General features: G+C 52.3%; 1 protein-coding gene across 1 annotated transcript; it reads left to right on the forward strand.

The window, feature by feature from the left end:
• Positions 1-6,655: 6,655 nt before the first annotated feature.
• CAPN11 (calpain 11) lies at positions 6,656-18,221 on the forward strand. Its single transcript, XM_072732928.1, is given in 21 exon segments — positions 6,656-6,712; positions 6,777-6,846; positions 8,856-8,974; positions 9,905-10,038; positions 10,225-10,393; positions 12,138-12,221; positions 12,316-12,401; positions 12,631-12,705; positions 12,861-13,021; positions 13,163-13,341; positions 13,847-13,851; positions 14,974-15,195; positions 15,398-15,437; positions 15,536-15,604; positions 15,687-15,744; positions 15,883-15,947; positions 16,213-16,281; positions 16,702-16,780; positions 16,868-16,984; positions 17,615-17,673; positions 17,789-18,221. Coding segments are annotated over 21 exon segments (1,905 nt in total). The 5' UTR covers positions 6,656-6,694; the 3' UTR covers positions 17,816-18,221.
• The last annotated feature ends 2,514 nt before the right edge of the window (positions 18,222-20,735 follow it).

Raw genomic sequence — 20,735 nt, forward strand, 5'->3', positions numbered from 1 at the left:
GAACAGAGGGAATCTCTCTCCAGCCCAGAAAAGCCAGCCTGTTGGTCAGACCCTAAGAGACCAGACCCTAAGAGGGCCACAGGAATGGGACTCTGTATGCAGGCCTGGGACCTGACCTCCAGGCCTGAGAGAGACAGCACTGGGAGATGGGTGTTCTGTGGAGTGGGAGCTAAGTGGAGGGGAGCAGCAAGTCCCAGCCAGCAGAAGGCCTCAGCCCTGCACCTCTCACCCAGCCTAGGAGGGCAGCTGGCTTCAGCTATAAGGGGCACCCCCGATCCTGGTTTCTCGGGCCCTCACCATCTGCCTGGGCCCTGGAAGTATAGGCCTAGGCCTAAGAGAGGACTAAACCCAGTCCTGGCTCTTCAGAAGTTCCCTGAGAAGTCCAGGCAAGTCTTTGTCTCCTGCCAGCCTTGGAAACTCAGCTGTCCACAAATCTATAGGCCTCCATCTGGGGGGGAGCTGCAGCCCCTGCCCTCAGGGATGACTCCCCATCTGTAGAGGAGACCAGATACACACCTGGGCCAGAGAGCTTCCTAGCCCTTCGTGCCTCATTTTACTGTGTTGTCTGGCCACCTGCCTGTCCTTGCCACAGCCAGCCTTGTCTGTCTCAGCTTGCCTTTGCCTATAGCCCACCTGACAGGCTCGGGTCTGTCACCTGCTCTGGAGATTCTTTTGGTGATGGCTGTGGTGGAGTGTGTGTGTGTGTGTGTGTGTGTGTGTGTATGTGTGTGTGTGTGAAGTCCCCCTGCCAACCAGCTGAGTAATTTGCTCAGACTTCGCAGGCTGGGTGTCCAAGATGTCAGGCAGGGTTTGGAGGCAGGACAGTGAGAAGTGACTCCTCAGGCTGGGTGGTGGCCAGGGGACAGCGGGCTGCAAGAGGGCTAAGGACATTTAACCTTCACAGCCTCGGTCTGCCCTCTGATGTTCTGCAGCTTTCTTGGACACGGCCCCCTCCTGTGGTCCTTCCAGACCCCCAGGGGAGGCCGGCAGAGTCACTCCCAGAGGCAGCCAAGTCAGAGGCTTCCCTAAGGTGACCCCGTGGTGGGAGGGCATAGAGCGATTGGCCTCACTTTGTGGGTGCTCCTGGGCCCCTCACTTACCGCAGGTATCTCTCAACTTGGACACTTGACATTCGGGGTGGACGGACTGTTTGTCATGGGGCTGTCTCAAGCACCCTAGGATATTTAGCAGCATCACTGGCCTCTACCCACTGGATGCCAGCAGCCTCCCCATGTTCCCCAGTTACAACAACCCAAAATGTCTCTAGACACTGCCCATTGTTCCCTGGAGACGTGATCTCCCACATTGAGGATCCCTAACACTAGCACCTCTGGGTGGGACCTGGGGCAGGCCTAGGTCACTTGGGACAGGCATTCCTGCCCTTCTGGTGACACAGAGTAAGGACCAAGTGGTGAAACAAGACCAGTTCTGATTCTCACCCCTCCTCGGAGATGTTCTGCTGCCTGCCTCTCTGGACCCTCCTCACCTGAAGGGGGCTCCAAGGTTTGCCCCCACAGGCCTCCCTCCAAGTCTTTCCCCTGCCCTTTGAGCAAACAGATAACCCACTTATTCCCCTGCTGCCCAGACACACCCCTTTATTCATTTTCCCCTGACCTGAGGGAGTGGGAAGGAGCTCCTCTATCATCTCCAAGAGAAAGCCAGGGAGCTTGGGTGGGAAGAGAGAGGGTGGGGGGAGAGGGAGAGGAAGGGAAAGAATCCCCAGATTCCAGCGGCACACACCATCCTCCCTGCCCCCAACCCTGACTATTCCAGAACCAGGAACTCCTGGGTGCACCCTATCCTCCTGAGAGTGGAGTGAGCTCCGAGGCGGAAAAAGGAGGCAGTCACCCCCCCTACACCCCTACAAGAACCTCCCAATTATCCCACCCAGTCTGGGTGGCCTCCTTCCCTGGGCCCTTCCCCCTGCCTCTGTGGCCCATGAAGCTAAACCCGAAGAGGGATAGTCTGGGGAGGGTCTTGTCAGGGCTCCCTGCAGACAGTGTTCACCTCTGAATAAATGCTCCACAAAGGTGGCTGAGATGAGTTACAGTTTGCTCTAAGGAGCTCAGACCCAGATAGGCACACAGATGACCCCAACATGTTGCTGCATCCTTATGATCACTGGGTCCCAAGAAGAGGACTGCTATGTGATTCTAGTAGGAACTCCATACACAACTAGTTACCCAGCCAGGTAGGAGGGGAAAAGATAACCAAGATTTCCTGAGCACCGACTGGATGCCAATTCATGTATGTTGCATCACTTAATCTGGAAAAGGGGGAGATAGCAGCCTCTTTATACAGATGAGGAAGCCAAGGCTCAGCGACATAAAGCCACCTGCCCATGGTTAGACAGCTACCCACCCTGGTTCGGTGCTGCAGCCCAGGGCGCCAGCTCTGCTAAGGAGGAATCTGCTGCCTCCCCGACCTCTCTTCCAACACCTTCTCCATCCTCACTTCCCCTCACCTGGGTGAGGGGACTTAACAAAGACCACCTGGAGGCTGTAGCAAAACGGAGGAAGGGCTGGACCATTCATCTTTTCCAGCAGGGCCTCTCCCATGCACTGTGGGTCCCTCCTAGCAAAGCGGGAAGTGATGGGTAGGAGCCTGGACCAGCCTGCCCAGGTGTGACCCTGCCTGACTCTGCTGCCCACCAGGTGTGCAGCCTTGAAGCCCAACCTCTCTGGGCCTTGGTTCTTCCCTCTGTAGCCGGGAGACGTAACAATAATAAACCTAGTCGATAGTGTTGTTGCTGTAAGGATTCCCTGAGTTAATGCATATAATACACTTAGAGCCAGGCACGTACTGAGTCCTCAAACACTGTTAACTAGTATTTTTATAAGTGCTCTGTAAGTGCGAGTCCCTTTTACCACTGGGAGAGATTCCTTATGTCTTCTCATCACAAACAATAGGCTCCGTGGAAGAAGCAAAAGGACAGGATCCCAAGTCTGTCCAGCAAACTCACCTTAATCCTTAAGGCCGATGAACTTCTCTCAGCAGGGGCCAGGAGGCTTTAAGTCCCAGAAACCCTAAGGGGACACCAGAGAAGCCTTTATGCGGTGGCCCCAAGGCCTTTGCTTGTGGCCTGCACCAACGCTTGGGTGTCCCTGGGTTGAGGCGAGCTCTTTCTGGTCCCCAGCCCAGGCATGGCCTATGGGCAGTGCTGGGTTGGAATCTGCACATCCCACCATTTACCAGACACCTGCTCTGCTCTAGAGTGGGCCCTCCAGGGAGACTCTCCCAAGTGGAATGGAGGGTCCCAGAGATGAGCCACATGCCCATCCATCCCTTCATGGGGAGAAACTAAGATGCATGACCCTTTTCCCTTCTAGGAGCACTGGGGAACTTCATTCAAAACATCTATTGTGCACCTACTATATGCTCAATGCAGCAGAAAACAAAACCCCTGCCTTCACTAGGTTTCATTCTGGTAAGGGAGACAAATAATAAGTAAAACATATATAGTCCATCAGGGCCCAGAGTGGGACAGGGAGTTGAGGGGCAGGGCAGGAGAGAAAAAACATAGATTTGCAAACATAGATGAGGAATCACTACAGTGCAATGCAAGGCATCCCACCCAACCCTTCATTCATTTATCCATCCACTGAAAGCATTTCTGAGCCCCTGCTGGGGCCAGATGCCATTTGAGACAGGGAACCCAGAGGTGGACAGAGGATCCCCCATCTCCACCCTTGGGAGCTCACAGGCAAGCCAACTCAGACCCAGCAGGCAGTGATGGGTGTCCCAACAAAAGAAAGTGCTGGACACGAAGGTGGCTTCAAACTCTGCAAGGACACATTAGGGAAGGGCTTCACCAAGGAGGTGGCATTGAGCAAGGCCTGCAAGGCTGAGCAGGACTTGCCCAGTGAACAAGGTAGGTGCGTGAGAGCAGGAGTGATTCCAGATAGAGGCACAGAGGCCGGAGCAGTCTGGGGCAGCTGAGAAAGCTGCCTGTGCTCAAAGGCACTGGGCCTCTTGGTGGTAGCCTAGTTTGGGTTTGTCAGGCTAATAAGGGGATCACAGGGGCATTACTGGATCTAGGGAAGTCCCAAGGAGACTCTGATGTGAGACCAAAGAGTAGGTTCCTTTGGTTGGGGTAGTGGGAGGAGTCAAGGGGCATCAGAGAAGTTTAGCCACAAATGGCCCATGATCCCCTTTAGTTGATGAAGATGGGAAGATGGCCCTAGTTGCACAGGACTTCCTGCTGAGAAGAGGCACCTTCCTCAGAAGGGAGTGTCAGGGAAAGGTCACAGGCCTTGTCTGAGGCTGCAGTCAGACTGTTCCATGCCCAATCCTCACTCTGTAACCTTGGGCATGCTCCTTGACCTCCAAGTCCCTGCTTCCTCTTCCAGTAACTGAGGATATTGCTGGGATCTTTCTGGAGGTTGGTGTGCCTGGCACAGAGCAGACACTCAACAAGACTCTTAGCTTTGCTATTGTAAATCTCCTGGTCTGTCAACTGGAGGTATGACGATTTCCTGGGCCACCCACCCTGCTCTTGCCTCTGCTGAACTTAGCCCTCTGTGGGCTCAATCTGGTTCCCCCCTGTAGGCAGCCTAGAACTCTCCTGCCCCTCCCTGTAGCTGCCCCTTCTTTTCCTCACTCTGGATTCCTCCCACACCGCACCACCAACTGGGCTCTGTTTAACTCAAACCACATCCTTCTACTACTCTCTGTCTCTATATAGACTGGCCTATTTGGGGCATTTTATATAAATGGAATCATGCAATATGTGGTCCTTTGTGACTGCCTTCTGTCACCCAGCATCATGTTTCTGAGGTTCATCCATATTGTAGGGTAGATCAGTACTGTGTTTCTTTCTTTCTTTCTTTCTTTTTAAGATTTCATCTATTTAAATCTTAAGAGGTATGGGACGCCTGGGTGGCTCAGCGGCTGAGCCTTCAGCTCAGGGCATGATCCCAGGTCTGGGTATCAAGTCCCACCTCGGGTTCCCTGTGAGGAGCCTGTTTCTCCCTCTGCCTGTGTCTCTGTCTCTCTCTGTGTGTCTCTCATGAAAAAATAAATAAACTCCATTTAAAAAAAAAAAAAAAGATCTTAAGAGGTAGAGACATAGGCAGAGGGAGAAGAGGGCACAGGACTTGATCCAGGGACTCTGGGATCATGACCTGGGCCAAAGGCAGACACTCAACCACTGAACCACCCAGATGTCTCTCTCTCTCTCTCTCTCTTTTTTTTGTTTTTGTTTTTGTTTTTGTTTTTGTTTTTTGAGAGAGAAAGCATGAGCAAGCAGGGAGAGCAGCAGAGGGAAAAGGAGAGAGAATCTCAAGCAGCCTCCACATTTGGCACAGAGCCTGATGTGAGGCTCAATCCCACGACCCTGAGATCATGAGCTGAGCTAAAATTAAGAGTCAGACATTAAACTGACTAAGCCACCCAGGTGCCCCAGTACCTTATTTCTTTTTGAATATTCTTCTATGAATGGTATTCTACTGTATGTATGTTTCTTGTCGTATTGGCCTATTATTTGTCAGCCAATGGACACTTGGGGTTTCTTCCCACTTTCTGGCTATTGTAAATAATACAGTGAACATTTATGTACAAGTTTTTTTTTTAATTTTTTATTTATTCATGATAGTCACAGAGAGAGAGAGAGAGAGAGACAGAGAGAGGCAGAGAGAGAAGCAGGCTCCACGCACCGGGAGCCCGATGTGGGATTCGATCCCGGGTCTCCAGGATCGCGCCCTGGGCCAAAGGCAGGCGCCAAACCACTGCGCCACCCAGGGATCCTTATGTACAAGTTTTTTATGTGGACATACGTTTTCCTTTCTCTTGGGTTTATACCTAGAGGTGGAACTGCTGGATCTTATGGTGACCATTCTATGTTTAACCGTTTGACGGCCAGGCTGTTTTACAAAGTGGCTGCATCCTTTTATACTCCTACCAGCAATGGATGAAGGTTCCAATTTTTCCACATCCCCGATGACACGTGGGTGTGTCGACACTGTGGGTGCAAAGTGGTGGATCATTGTGGCCTTGATTTGCATTTGCCTGGTGACTACTGGTGTTGAGCGTTTTTTTTGTGTGTGTGTGATTATTGGTCATTTGTAGATCTTCTTCAGAAAAAAAATAATCTATCCTGATCCCCTGTCCATTTTTTTAATTGGGTTATTTGTCTTTTCATTCTTGAGCAGAGGCCTTTTTTGCGGATCAGGGAATGGCGGCTCACATAAGCCACAGCCGACTCAAAGCCAAGGGCTTGGGCCAACACCACAACGCCCAGAACTACAATAACCAGAACTTTGAAGACCTGCAAGCAGCCTGTCTGAGGAAAGGAGAACTGTTCGAGGACTCCTTTTTCCCTGCTGAACCCAGTTCCCTGGGCTTCAAGGATCTGGGCCCCAACTCCAGAAACGTGCAGAACATCTGCTGGCAGCGGCCCGGTGTGGGTACTGGGAGGGGAGGCATGGGCTCACTGGGGGAGCGGGAGGGCTGTTTGTAATGATGCCCTAGTCACTTTGCAATCTCCAAATCCCCCGGCCCCCCATCCTGACCCTCTGCCAGGCTCCACCTCCATCAGGGCTGGGGACAGTTCTGGACATGCTTAAGCAAAAACCTCTCAGATAACTCCTGGGAAAGTCCCTCACTGACCTTTGCTATCACATCCTACAACCAAGCCAGGCCGGTCCGGTGACCTTCCCCTCCCCTGCCATGTTTTCCCCTAGAACCTGGATGTGAAATGGTTTCCCCAGAAATGGTGAGAGGGAGGTCGGGAGGGGGGATGTCCTGGGCCCCCTAAAATCTTTATTCCTCCACTGCAGCAAATCACAAGCAGTCCTCACTTCATTGTGAACGGATTCAGTCCAACAGACATCTGCCAAGGCGTCCTCGGTGAGTGGGGAGCTGGAAAACTGGTGTGGGGCGCCCGGGTGGCTCAGTCAGTTAAGCATGGGCCTTGGCTCAGGTCACCATCAGGATTCCCTCAGTGGGGAGCCTACTTCTCTTTCTGCCTGCCACTCCCCCTGCTTGTGAGCTCGCATGCACCCGCTGGCGCGCTCTCTCTCTCTCTCTCTCTCTCTGTTGAATAAATAAATAAATTTAAAAAGAAAAGAAAAGAAAGCTTGTGTGGAGGGAGAGGGTGAATTGAGGAAGAAGGCTGAGGTGGGGGGAGTGCCAGGATATCTTTTAAGGCTGGGGAGCTAGGTCGATAATCTCTTCTCTTCCCCTGCACCTCCCCTTCTGAGGAGAAGGTAGTGAGACTGTCAGGTCTGTTCACCCCATGCCCTACCCCAATGTGATTCCAGCCCATCCTGTGCTATCTGGGTCTGGGTGTAAGCCAGGCGGCATAGTAGCTACCCGTTGCTACCCAATAAATTTTCCCCAAGACTCAGTGATTTAAAGCAATGACAAACATCTATCAATCTCCATTCCTGTGGGTCAGTAAATCGTAAGAAGCACATCTGGGTGGGTTTGGCTCAGATTGTCTCATGACACTGGAGTCAAGATGTGAGGCAGAGCTGGGTTCATCTGAAGGTTTCACAGGAGCTGGAGGATCTGCTTCCAAGATGGCGCACTCACGGGCCAGGAGGCCTCCGTTCCCTGCCACATAGGCTTCCCCGTGGGACCACTTGAGTGTCCAAACAACATGGCAGCCGGTTTCCCCGGAAACCATAGTGCCTTTTACCACCTAGTATCAGGAGAACATACACAGTCACCTCCGCCACATTCCATTTGTTAGAAGCAAGCTCCAAATCTGGCCCAAACCCAAGGGGAGGGAATTAGGCTCCCCCTCCTGAGGGGAGGATTGTCAAAGAGCTTGTGGACATATTTTTAAGCCACTGCAGGTGCCAGAACTTCCTCAGTCTGACGTATCAGATAGAGAAGCACTAGACTCTCCCGCGGGCTCCTGTGACAGCCCCAAGGGATAGCTTCCTTCCTAAGGAGGGGTTCCTCCAAAGCCTTCATTGTATTTTCAGGAATAGGAGCAGGGTGGGCTTTCTCTGGGGATGATTCTATCATATTTGTGGCAGAGAAAAGGGCAGGTTGTGGGCAGGGCAGAAGCCCAGGTGACCTCAGTCCCCATGTCTGCGACTGTGGCTCATGGAGCTGCAGGAGAACTGGCTTCTTCCTATTTAGGTGTCCTTTTCGCAATGGAGGATTGGAGTGTCCTTAACCTTCCTTCTCCACCCTCTGCCACTCCCGAAGGGCACCCCGGGTGCCAGGAGGTAGCCACAGGAGCTTTCCTAGCGACCTCAGCCCAGACCCGGGATCTCACTCCGGGTACCACCCTGCCCACAGCCCCCCCAGTGAGATCCGAGATACCCAGGAGAGAGATCGCAATGGATGACCTTAGCCTAGGGATACTGCCCCTATGCCCCCATCAATGCCTAGCCTTAGGGACCCAGCTGGGGTACAGACTAAGCCCCTTGGGGCTTCAGTATTATGTGGGTGACATCAGGGAGAGATGTTTTGATTGCTACACCAATGTAATCATGGAGTAGAAGTAGAAGGCAGGGGGAGTAGGAGAAGGTAACTGGATTTGTTCAGGGGATGGGTGAAAACTAGCTGTCTCCCCAAAGAAGCAGATCTCAGGGCAAGGAGCAAGACAAAGGCCAAATACCTCCTCCCCAAATCCAAAAACCAAAGCATCGGGCTCTAACTTGTGACTCTCTTACCTAATAGAAAAGGTAAAGAGGATCATCCCCTAGAGGCTGTTTCTTCAGCCCTGTCTCTCCCTACTAGATTCCTTCCAGAATATTTCTTAGCGGGAGGGCCAAGGGAGGTGCGTCTCTGTGGGGGAGGGGCCACAGAGCCAGTCCTGCTCCTTTAAGGCTTGGATTCTGGGACCCATACTCACCTAGAGGAGGGAGGGAGAGGCAACCCCCTTCCTGTCTTTCCAGGGGACTGCTGGCTGCTGGCTGCCATTGGCTCCCTTACCACATGCCCCAAACTGCTGCACCGTGTGGTACCCAGGGGGCAGAGCTTCAGGAAAAACTATGCTGGCATTTTCCATTTTCAGGTGAAGGATGATTTGCAAGCCCAAGTTATTTGGTGGTGGTGTGTGTGTGTGTGTGTGTGTGTGTGTGTGTGAGAGAGAGAGAGAGAGAGACTGAGACAGAGACAGAGTGACGGAGACAAAGAGGGGAGGGAGGAAGAGGAAGAATTATTTATGCTTTAAAGTTACCTTTTAAAAAAATAAAAATAAAGTTCCCTTTTTTCTTTTCTTTTTGAAAAATGACATTTATTAGGGTGGGTTTTTGTGTAATTATCAGAGATATATCTGCTCACTAAAGAAATCATTTGGCTAATTTTTTAAAGCCCAAAAAGAAAATCATTGTTATCAGTTTGCAGCTCTCCTTCTCCAGCTTCTCTCTTTCTCCCCCTCCTTCTCTTGGTGGAAACGTGTGTGTGTGTGTGTGTGTGTGTGTGTGTGTGTGTGTGTGTGAGAGAGAGAGAGAGAGAGAGAGAGAGAGACAGTGACATTGGGAGTCACGGTCACATAATTTTTGTAATCTACTCTTTAAATTTAGCAACATGTGGACAAATTCCCCACATCAAAACATTTCTGAGAATTGAAAGAGTTTGTAAAACCTCAGAAATCCTGAAAGTTCAGCCAAGGTCAAAATGTGGGTGGTGTCTTTCTGGGGGCCCTGGCAGAAACTGGAGATGAAGCAGGGGGAGCGGTTCAGGCTTTTCATTGCCTTTCCCTCGCTATTGAGCCATTCTGGGGAGTGGGCTCTCTGACACTGGCACGTCACTGATCCTGGCCACCAGGAGGTACTCATGGAACATAGTTCTTATACAAGGAGTGTGTGGGGCTGTGGGGGTGAAGGGGGGTGAGGGGGCAGGGGGTGGGGAGCGTGTACATGTATTCATGCATGTCCTTGGAGGAAGGCGTGGGGCAGACAGCTGCCCTAAGCCCCACTGAGGTCCACCTTGCTGCCCACAGTTTTGGCAGTTTGGGCAGTGGGTGGACGTGGTGGTGGATGACCGGTTGCCCACAAAGAACGGCAAGCTGGTGTTCGTGCATTCAGCTGAGCGCACTGAGTTCTGGAGTGCCCTGCTAGAGAAGGCATATGCCAAGTGAGTGCCCTGAGCCTGGGCTTGCCTCCAAGCCTGTCCTGACAGCTGGCAGCTATGGGGGCAGCTGGAATCAGGGGAAAAAGCAGAGGGAGGTCAGGGCATCCCTTTCTTCCCTTGCCACACCCTCCCATGTCCTAGCTGACACCTCTATCCCGGAGCACAAAAGTGCCCTCTCTGTGTCTGCAGGCTGAATGGGTCCTATGAAGCACTATCGGGGGGCAGTACAGTGGAGGGCTTTGAGGACTTCACCGGAGGTGTAACCTATACCATCCAACTCCAGAAGCCCCCTCGGAACCTGTTGAGGATGCTTAGGAAGGCCGTAGAGCGATCCTCCCTCATGGGCTGCTCCATCGAAGTAAGTTATATTTGTTCCTGTCCCATGGCCTTTGTACCTGCTGTTGCTTTCTCCTAGAAGGTTCTTTGCCCAGATCCCTGCATGACGAGCTCCTTCTCATTCAATCTCAATTCAAATGCCCCTTCCTCAGGCTTCTCTTCACTGCCTCCTAATCTAAACCAGCTGCTCTTAACATCATTTGCTCTCTACTTTGTTTTTATTTTCCCCTCAACATTTACCATGATCTGAAATGGTCTTATTTATCAACCTCGTTATTCACAGCCCGTTTTCCCCTGTTTCACAGTTTGAGGGTGGTGACTTGGCTCATCCACTGCTGGAAACCCCGGGACTTAGGGTGCTGCTTAGCATGCAATAGACTCCCAGCAAATATTTATTTGAATGAATAAATAAACCCAGAGTGCAACTGTATGACCGTGCAATTCGTTCTTGGGCTTCTATCCCAGAGAAATGAAGACTTATGTCCACACAAAAGCCCGCACACAAGTGTTCACAGTGGCCTTATTCATCGTAGCCAGAAACTGAGAGCAATCTAGGTGTCCTTCAATGAGTGAATCCTTATACTGTGGTGCACATATGCCATGGAACATGACTCAGCAATAAAAGGAAGTGAACTATTGATACATTCAACTACTTGGATGAGTCCCAAGGGAATTATGCTAAATGAAAAAAGCCAAGAGAGCTCCATTACTGTATGATTCCATTTCCGTGACAATCTTGAAATGACAATTTTTAAGATTTTATTTTATTTTGTTGTTATTTTTTTAGAGACACAGAGAGTGTGCAAGTAGGGGGTGGAGTCAGAGTGGAGGGAGAAGCAGGCTCCCTATAGGGAGCCCAATGCAGGACTCGATCCCAGGACCCCAGGATCATGACCTAGGACCCCGGGATTATGACCCGGGCTGAAGGCAGATGCTCAACCACTGAGCCACCCTGATGCCCCTTGAAGTTTTACTTTTAAGTAATCTCTGCACCCAACATGGGTTAGATCTCACAACTTCAGGATCAAGACTTGCACACTCTACCAACTGAACCAGCCAGGTGCCCCCAAATGACAAAATTTTTTAAAAGTAGGGAGCAGAGGCACCTGTTGGCCCAGTTGGTTGAATATCTGACTCTTGATTTCAGCTCAGGTGGATCCCACCTACCTCAGGCTGCACGCTTGGCAAGGGGAAGAGATTTGCCTGAAGCTTCTCTCCCTCTGTCCCCCTACCCCTGTTCACACGCACGTGAGCGCTCGCTCACACACACTCTCTCTCTTTCTTTTTTTAAAAAGATTGTATTTATTTATTCATAAGAGACACAGAGAGAGGGCAGCCCCTGTGGCTCAGCGGTTTAGTGCCACCTTCAGCCTAGGGCCTGGTCCTGGAGACCCGGGATCGAGTCCCCCATCGGGCTCCCTGCATGGAGCCTGCTTCTCCCTCTGTCTCTCTCTCTCTCTGTGTCTCTTTTTTTTAAAAGATTTTATTTATTTATCCATGAGAGACACACAGAGAGAAAGGCAGAGACACAGGCAGAGGGAGAAGCAGGCTCCATGCAAGGAGCCTGATGGGGGACTCGATCCCCTGTCTCCAGGGTCAGGCCCTGGACTGAAGGTGGCCCTAAACTGCTGAGCCAGCTGGGTGCCCCTCCCAGGATTATTTCTTACAACTGCATGGTAATCTGCAATTATTTGCAAATACCAGTAAAAACACTGAACCCGGGCCTACTCACATCTGAATTTGTTTCCTCCCTCTCTGTTCTGTAGATCGTCAGCGAGAGTGAGTTGGAGACCATGACTCAAAAGATGCTGGTAAGAGGGCATGCTTACTCCGTGACCGACCTCCAGGAGGTGAGTCTGCCAACCGTGCCCACACCTGAGCCACCGGAGGAGGAAGAGAATCCCTCCTGCCCCCCTGACCTGTTGCCCGTACCCCTCCCACCAGGTCTGGTACCAGGGCAAGACAGAAACACTGATTCGGGTCCGGAACCCCTGGGGCCGGATCGAGTGGAATGGAGCCTGGAGTGACAAGTGAGTGGCCCTGACCAGCACTCTCAGGTGAGGGGCAGAGCACCCAGCAGGCCTAGCTAGGCTGGCAGGTGGACCAGGGCCAGCCCCTCCCCCACTAGGTTCCCTATCTAACTCAGGCCCACTCCCCCAGAGGCAGCCAATCAGGGATGAGGGAATCCCATGGGTGGGGGGGGGGTTCCAAAATGCCTCCTGAACCAGCCCCTCCCTCCACTGCCTGTCTCTGCTCCAGCGCCTCCGAATGGGACAAGGTGGCCCTGGACACCCGGAGGCAGCTACTGAACAGGAAGGAGGATGGGGAGTTCTGGTCAGTAGAGGGTGGGCTTCCTTCTGCACCCATGCCCTGTCCCTTCATGTCCTCTGCCACCCTGCCACCTGTGCCTTCAATGGGGAGGCTGGGGGGGTGGGTAGCTTAGGGGCTTGGGGATGCTGCAGGCTCGAGCCTTCACCCCATCCACACAGGATGTCCTACCAAGACTTCCTGGGCAACTTCACCCTCCTGGAGATCTGCAACCTGACGCCGGATGCACTCTCTGGAGACTACAAGAGCTACTGGCACACCACCTTCTATGAGGGCAGCTGGAGGCGGGGCAGCACAGCGGGGGGCTGCAGGAACCATCTTGGTGGGTGAGGGGATTGGGGGCCCACGGGGGGCTCAGGGACCCAGCAGATCCCACCCGGCCCTGTTGAGGAGACAGGCATGGGGCTGGGAAGCCCACCCAGCCCGGGAAGGGCAGAGCCATGCTGATCGGCTTCTTCCATAGACACATTCTGGAGCAACCCCCAGTTTAGGATCTCTCTCCCTGAAGAGGACGACTACGACGACGACCCAGAGGACGATGAAGTCATCTGCACCTGCCTGGTGGCCCTAATGCAGAAGAACTGGCGACGGGCACGGCCCCACGGAGCTCAGCTGCAGACAATTGGCTTTGTCATCTATAGGGTGGGTGCTCCAGCAGGAACCCCACCCCCACCCCACCCCACCCCCGCGGGTCTTGCTCCCTCTCCTGGCCTCACCCCTTCCAACACCCTTCCAAAGGCCTCACGAATAGTAACGCACCTTGCACCTTCCGTGAAGAGAAAGGACATGAGCGCAAGGGAGGTGAGGTACTTGCCCAACTTCACACACCCGAGGCTGCGTCCTGATTCCCAGACCCTCTGAGACTTCCCACACCATCCCCAAGTCTCCCCCAGATATCCCACACAGAGCACTAACTCCAGCAGCCAGGGGAAATCCCAGGCAGCACTTCCAAAATTGTGTTTTGCAAAATGCTACAAACGACCATTTGTTCAAATAGTCGTGGAGCACCCACTGCGTGCCAGGCCCCAGTCCCGTCTCCACTGGTTCGGTACCAGACAAAAAGAGACGCAAGCGCTACCCTCCTCCTAGGCTGTGAGCCCACCAGGCTAACAGACTCCAGACATGCCTCAGATATTTCCAAGGTTAGATGTGGCCCTTCGGGAGAGACCACACGCCCTACTCCCCCCCCCCCCCCCCCCCCCCCCCCCCCGCCCCCAGCTTTGCCAGCGCATCAGCATGTGAAAGGTTCTGGTTATCCCTACAGGAGAACAGCCTAGTTATCTTGGTTTAACATACCTTTTTACAGAAGTATTTGTGTTCAACGCTCAATTTCGGTAATCACCTATTGTCTTCCTGCAAGCTATGAGTGTTCCATGGAAAATGGTCACATTCTGGAAAATGCTTTCCTAGACTTTCGTCCCATTCACTTCTTTAGCATGTGAAGTTGGGCACATTACCTCACCTCCTGGGATTCGGTTTCTTGTCCTTCACCTGCAGTGGTAAAAGTCTCCCTGCTGCCGCCACCGGCCAAACTTTGCACAAACTGCATTTGGCAACTCCCCCCCACACACACTGCCCCCCCCCCCCCGCCCCCACAGCTTTGGGATTATTTTTTAAAGATTTTATTTATTTATTCATGAGACACACAGAGAGAGGCAGAGACACAGGCAGAGGGAGAAGCAGGCTCCCTATGGGGAGTCCGACGCAGGACTCGATCCTGGGACCCCAGAATCAGGACCTGAGCTGAAGGCAGATGCTCCAACCACTGAGCCCCCCAGGCGTCTCCCAAACTTCAGGACTATTGATTTTAATACTAGAACTTTTAGCTATCAGAGCCCTTGCCCCACTCCACCCCCACCAGTGTCCCAGTGCCCTTAACATCCCCCAACACACACACACTCTCTCTCTCTCTCTCTCTCTCTCTCTCTCTCTCTCTCTACCAGCAGAACAGGTTTGAGCCCCTTCACCATCCTGGGGCTCTGACCTCCCTGTCTTTTCTCTTCCTAGGTCCCAAAGGAGGTACAGAAGACGTGGGGCTTGATTCCGGGCACGCACCACCCCACCTCTGGCTGCATGTGGACGGGCAAAGGGTGGAATTCAGCTAGGGCTCTCAGGGCCACTGGGGGCCACTGGTTAGGATTCCAGTGCCCTGGGGCCCTGGGTGGGAGTTGGGGCAGATCATACTGGAGTTACCTGCCTGTGGGCCTTGCCCAGCCAGGCTTCCCCTTCGGGGTCCCTGTCTCTTTACCAGCCAGCCCTGTACCCACCTCCAAGGCGCATATAGTTTCAGAACGTCCAGGATATTCACTTCAAGAAGGACTTCTTCCTCAAGTATCAGGACCATGGCTTCTCAGAGATCTTCACTAACTCACGGGAAGTGAGCAGCCATCTCCAGCTGCCTCCGGGGGAATACGTCATCATTCCCTCCACCTTTGAGCCGCACAAGGATGCTGACTTCCTGCTTCGGGTCTTCACAGAGAAGCACAGCGAGTCCTGGTGAGGAGCCCTGCTTCGCTGCTCCAAGGCCACCTGCCCAAGAGCTGGGGCAGTCATCTGGTCCTCCCCAATTCTGCCCCTGTTTTAAGTTAGGGAAACCGAGGCTTCGGATACATGACACGATCTCCTCACAACCACCCCTCTAAAATCTATCTCCCTGATCCTGGATAACCCCCAAGACTTCCTTCATTTTTCTGCTCAGGGAACTGGATGAAGCCAACTATGCTGAGCTACTTCAAGAGGTGAGGGGACGCTGTGGGGTCGAGGAATCAGAGGAAGCATCTGGGGAGTGTGAAGGAACTTTCCAGACTGGGACCCTTTCCCACTGCTTTCCCTCCAGGAGCACTTCTCTGAGAATGACGTAGATCAGGACTTCATACATTTGTTTGAGATCGTGGCAGGAGGAGAGGTGAGAGGCTGAGGGCAGGGTGCCCAAAGGAGGTGGACAGGGTGAATGTGCGGGAGCAGGGGTTTATGTTCCCCCTTCCTAGGGCAAGGAGATAGGCATGTATGAGTTACAGAAGCTGCTCAACAAAGTGGTCACCAAACGTGAGTCTTCCAATCCCCCCCCCAACTCTGCCTCGAAACCTTTCCCCTACTGCTTGTGCCTCACCTTGACCACTCCCTGTGTGCCCTACAAGGCTCTGCTCACTCCTTCTCTCTTCCTGTCCCTTCCTTCCCTCACAGTTAGAAACTTCAGAACCCAGGGCTTCGGCCTAGACGTGTGCCGCTGTATGGTCAACCTCATGGATGTATCTTCTTGTCCAGCGCTCTCCCCCCACCCCCATTCCCAAGCCTGCCCCCCAGGTGGCCACCTCTCTCTGGCCAGCCATGCCCTCCTTCCTACTGGGAGGGGATTAGGCTCTGAGGTAGCAAAAGATCCCAGTTCTGGCTATCACCCTAGTGACTACACAGGAACCTCTGGTCTCATGGCCCCCACTTGGTGAGCCCCTCTGCTTCCCTGACCCCAAGAGGCCCTCTTCACTCTCTCCTCTGGCATCCTTGACCACCCCCCAGAAAGATGGCTCTGGCAAGCTGGGGCTTCCTGAGTTCCAGATCCTGTGGAAAAAAATCAAGAAATGGACGGTAAAAAACATTGAAAGGGCAGTTTATGGCAGGGAAAAGAGAGATCCTCAAGAATGATGGGGATTAGTAAGGGTGATGCTAGAGCCCCAGACTAGACACGTACCACACACACAGGACAGGGCAGGATCTGTTGAAGTGGTGGCACATTGGTTAGTCAAAAGAGTTAGAAACCAGTATAGTCCAGGCATCAGCCAGTGTAAAGGGTTCACGCAGGAGGCCCCAGCTGGGAGTGGGTCTTTGAGACCACTGACTCAGTTTCCAACCCTCTCCCTTGCCAGAGGCCCCCTCCAGTCATTAGATACAGGAATACTAGGCAACCTGGGTTCATGGGTGGGCCTTGTAGGTTAACTATAGTAGAGCACTGCATTATTTCAACGACCACACTACGCACACAGCCCTACCACACCTGTCGCCCTTCAGGACATCTTCCGAGAGTGTGACGAGGACCACTCGGGCAGCTTGAACTCCTATGAGATGCGCTTGGCCATTGAGAAAGCAGGTTAGCAGGGGGGTCAAGAGAGGGTTTGAGGGCGGGGGGAAGCAGCGGTCAGAGGGCCAGATTCCCCCTCCGCTTTCTCTCTCCCAGGCATCAAGCTGAGTAACAAGGTGACACAGGTGCTGGTGGCCAGGTATTCGAATGAGGACATGATCGTGGATTTTGACAGCTTCATCAGCTGTTTCCTGAGGCTGAAGGCCATGTTCAGTGAGTCAGTCATCTGCCCACTCCCCACCCTGGGCTAGAGACCTGCACATGAGGAGCCCTGCTCCCTAACCACCCCCTCTTAAGAGCACAGATGATCTGGGTTCAAATCCCAGCTCCACTTGTTGGCTCTGGGCCTTGAGCAAGTCATTTTTTTTTTTTAAGATTTTATTTATTTATTTGTGAGAGACACAAAGAGAGGCAGAGACATAGGTAGAGGGAGAAGCAGGCTCCCTGTGGGGAGCCCAATGTGGGACTCGATCTCAGGACCTCAGGGTCATGCCCTGAGCCAAAGAGAGACGCTGAACCACTGAGCCACCCAGGCGTCCGTGGGCAAGTCATTTATCTCTCTGTGCCTCTGACCTCTCTTCTCATCTTATAAAATGTGGGCAATAACAGTAGCACCATCATAGGACAGAGGTACAGAACACAGGAGTTCACAGCACTCAGTATAGGTCTCATAGCAAGGCCATGAGTTGTTATCATGAATTCTGTCCTGGGCTGAGGGCTAGCTGGGAAGCAGCAAGGGATAGCTTCTTACGCTTTTTCTGACCTCCTACCTCTTTGGGAGTGGGTCTTGCAGACCCCAGACTCAGCTCCCAAACCCCTCCCCTTGCCTTCTCTCCAAAACAGCATACTTTCTATCCATGGACCCCAAGAATACCGGCTATATTCACCTGAATCTGAACCAGGTACACGGAAAGGATCTTCTGGCATCCCCACTCACGGCTGCCCCCGCCCACTGCTCCCCCAGCCATCCTGCCCACCCCCCACTCCCCATCCTTGGATCTCTTCTTCTCCCCACAGTGGCTGCAGACAATCATGTGGGGATAGAGGGGCCACAGAGCCTGGCTCCCACCACCACCACCCTGGAGCTTCTGGCCCAAGAGCGGGAGACTCCTCACTGCTCTTGGCTGAGCAGTCTTTGCCGATAGAATGGGCTCCAGGTAGTGGCACCTGGGCCCCAGGTGACATGCTTACTCCAGCCTCAGGCCCTCCATTGCCCTCCCTCCCAGCCCAAAGTGTTTCTCTTTTTCCCCAGCCAGTTTCTGGCAGCTGCATTTCTCCATCTCTCTCTCTCTCTCTGAGTATATTTTACCCAAGATTAAGTATAGCTTCCCCAATGACTGTGGAGGCTCTCCACTTTCCTGCTCACACCTGCCTGCTAACCACCCCTCCCGGCCTGTCTTCTCTGCCTCATTTGGGGGCATTATTATAATAAACAGCCCATGCCACTGGCCAATGTGTCACCATGTTTCTATGCCAAGAAAATCTGGGCGGGGGTGGAAATCACCTCCCCGGTACCAAAGAGGGGTCCCAGTAGCTCTTGGGGCGTCACCCCCTTCCTTCCAGGGAAGAGTGTGTGACTGTTACAAAAACTAGAGGGCGCTGTTGACATTTATGTGCAGTCCCAGGGATGCTAAAGGCAAAACAGTCCCTCCCTGGGGACTGTGTGGAGTATGCTTCCAAGGAGCAGCATCAGAGGAGAGAGCACTGAGCAAAGTTAGGGGCTCACAGGGTCCCAGCCTGCTCTCTCATCGCCTCACCCAAACTGGGATCTCCAAAGGTAGCAGTGCAGGTGTCTCAAGGACCAAGAATCCAACACCCACACCAGTTAGCAGATCCTAGAAATGAACTGACCTTCCTAGGTGTGAGGCCAAGAGGGCTGAGGACTATGGCCACAGGTGAGTTGCTTCCTGCCTGAAACATGTTCTGATTCAAATCATTTTTATTGTTAGAGACTTGCTGCCTGCCAAACTACTGCCCTCACAGAAAGGATCAAAGGACCCATGGTTTGCCAGTTACTGACCTTGGAGTCTCTGCCCCAATGCCCCATCCCAGCCCCCAGCCTCTTGCTGCAGTGAGAAGCGCAAACCACCTGCAGTGGCCCCTGAACTGCACATCACCTATCCTTCCAGATCTTTCTTCTTTCTTTTCTTTCTTTCTTTCTTTCTTTCTTTCTTTCTTTCTTTCTTTCTCTTCTTTTTTTAAAAAAAAGATTTTATGTATTTATTCATGAGACATACACAGAGATCCTGGAGACCCTGCATGAATGGAGCCTGCTTCTCCCTCTGCCTGTGTCTCTGCCTCTCTCTCTCTCTCTCTCATGAATAAATAAAATCTTTTAAAAAAAAAAGAGAGAAAGAAAGAAAGAAAGAAAGAAAGAAAGAAAGAAAGAAAGAAAGAAAGAAAGAAAGAAAAGAAAAAAGAAACAGGCTCCTCATAGGGAGCCTGATATGGGACTCCATCCCAGGACTGGGATCACACCCTGAACTGAAGACAGATGTTCAATTGCTGAGCAGGCATCCATTTACAGATCTTTCTGTGGCTTCCCCTCTGGTCTCACTGGCCTAGACACCCATCCTGTGCATCAAGGTTTTTAGCCTCTTGGATAGAGACAGTCTCCAAATACTTAGCTTAGCTTAGGGACCTGTCTACCTTAAATGCATCTAGATCCTTCCTGTGCCTATGTGTACTTTTGTCCTCTCCAGATGGCTGGCTTCAAGTGTCCTCCTGCAGCTGTGCTCAGAGGCTTCCTTCCCTTTGCATGACACCCACCCACCCCTCTTAATGCTTAGTTAGGGGCTGGGATTCCAATGTCCCCTGATCCAGTGACTGATTCTCTGCACCAGCCTTGCCCCAGGCCTCCTTTGTGGTCCCACAGACTAAACAAAGTCAGCCACCCTCTCACTCCTCTGCCACTCTCACTGCTTCCCAGAAATCATCTCCACCGGCCACCTCCCTCTTCCTTCCTCTGCCTTCTACAAATCCTGTCTGAGAGGTCACACTCTCTTGAGAAGCCTCTTAAAGACTGTTTCTGCCACCTTTTCTCCACAAGGTTGCTCTCAAAGGATCAAAGAAAGGCTCCGTGGAATTGGGGGACAGGCAGGGCAGGGATCACTTGGAGAGGCTGGAAAACTAGCAGGTCCTTTGAGCTTTTGAGAGGTCCTGGGCAGTCCCACTTGGGACTTGTGTCTTGCACTAGCACAATATGCTACCCCCTTCTGTCTGGGCGGCTTTGGGCAAGTTATTTTACTTCTCTGACAGTCTCCTTTTTCACATTTGTGGACTGGCAATGTTAAACAATAAAAATTTAACTGAGTAATTTAAAAAATCAAATGGTTTTATGGAACAGTTCATGCATCAGGCCGCATGCCACCTAGCCAAAAGAAAAAAAGGCTCTGGGCAGCTGTAGAAAAAGAAACGTTTGTGAAGGCAGAGAGGAGGGGGCAGGGGAAGGAATTATTAGCAAAGAGGGTATTGTTTCAGGTGGGTCTCCCTCCTAAGGGGAACAGAAGGAGTCTATGTGTAAATTTCCTAGTGCTGCCCAGGTAATTCCAGGTGGACTGGTTAGAAGTTACATTCCTGGGGGATTGAAACTAAAAGTAGGTTAGGTGTTAAGTCTTGGTTTGCTGATGTGGGGCCGAAACAGAAGTGATTCCATGTGGGGGCTGTGGTTTTCTTTTTAGCAATATCTCCCTTTTGATTAGATTCTAAGCTTAACTGAGAGATGTGATCAAAATGTAATGCATTCGGGGTGCCTGAGTGGCTCAGTTGGTCAAGCATCTGTCTTCGGGCTGGAATCATCCCCAGATCCAGCCCTACTTTGGGCTCCCCATACAGCAGAGAGTCTGCTTCTCCCTCTGCCCCTCCCCCTGCTCATGCGTACACGCGCGCGCGCTCTCTCTCTCTCTCTCTCTCTCTGTCAAACAGACAAATAAAAATCTTTCTAAAGAATGTAAGACATTCTATG

Source organism: Vulpes vulpes, chromosome 1 (assembly GCF_048418805.1).
Source record: "Vulpes vulpes isolate BD-2025 chromosome 1, VulVul3, whole genome shotgun sequence".
In the NCBI taxonomy this organism is placed as follows: Eukaryota; Metazoa; Chordata; class Mammalia; order Carnivora; family Canidae; genus Vulpes; species Vulpes vulpes.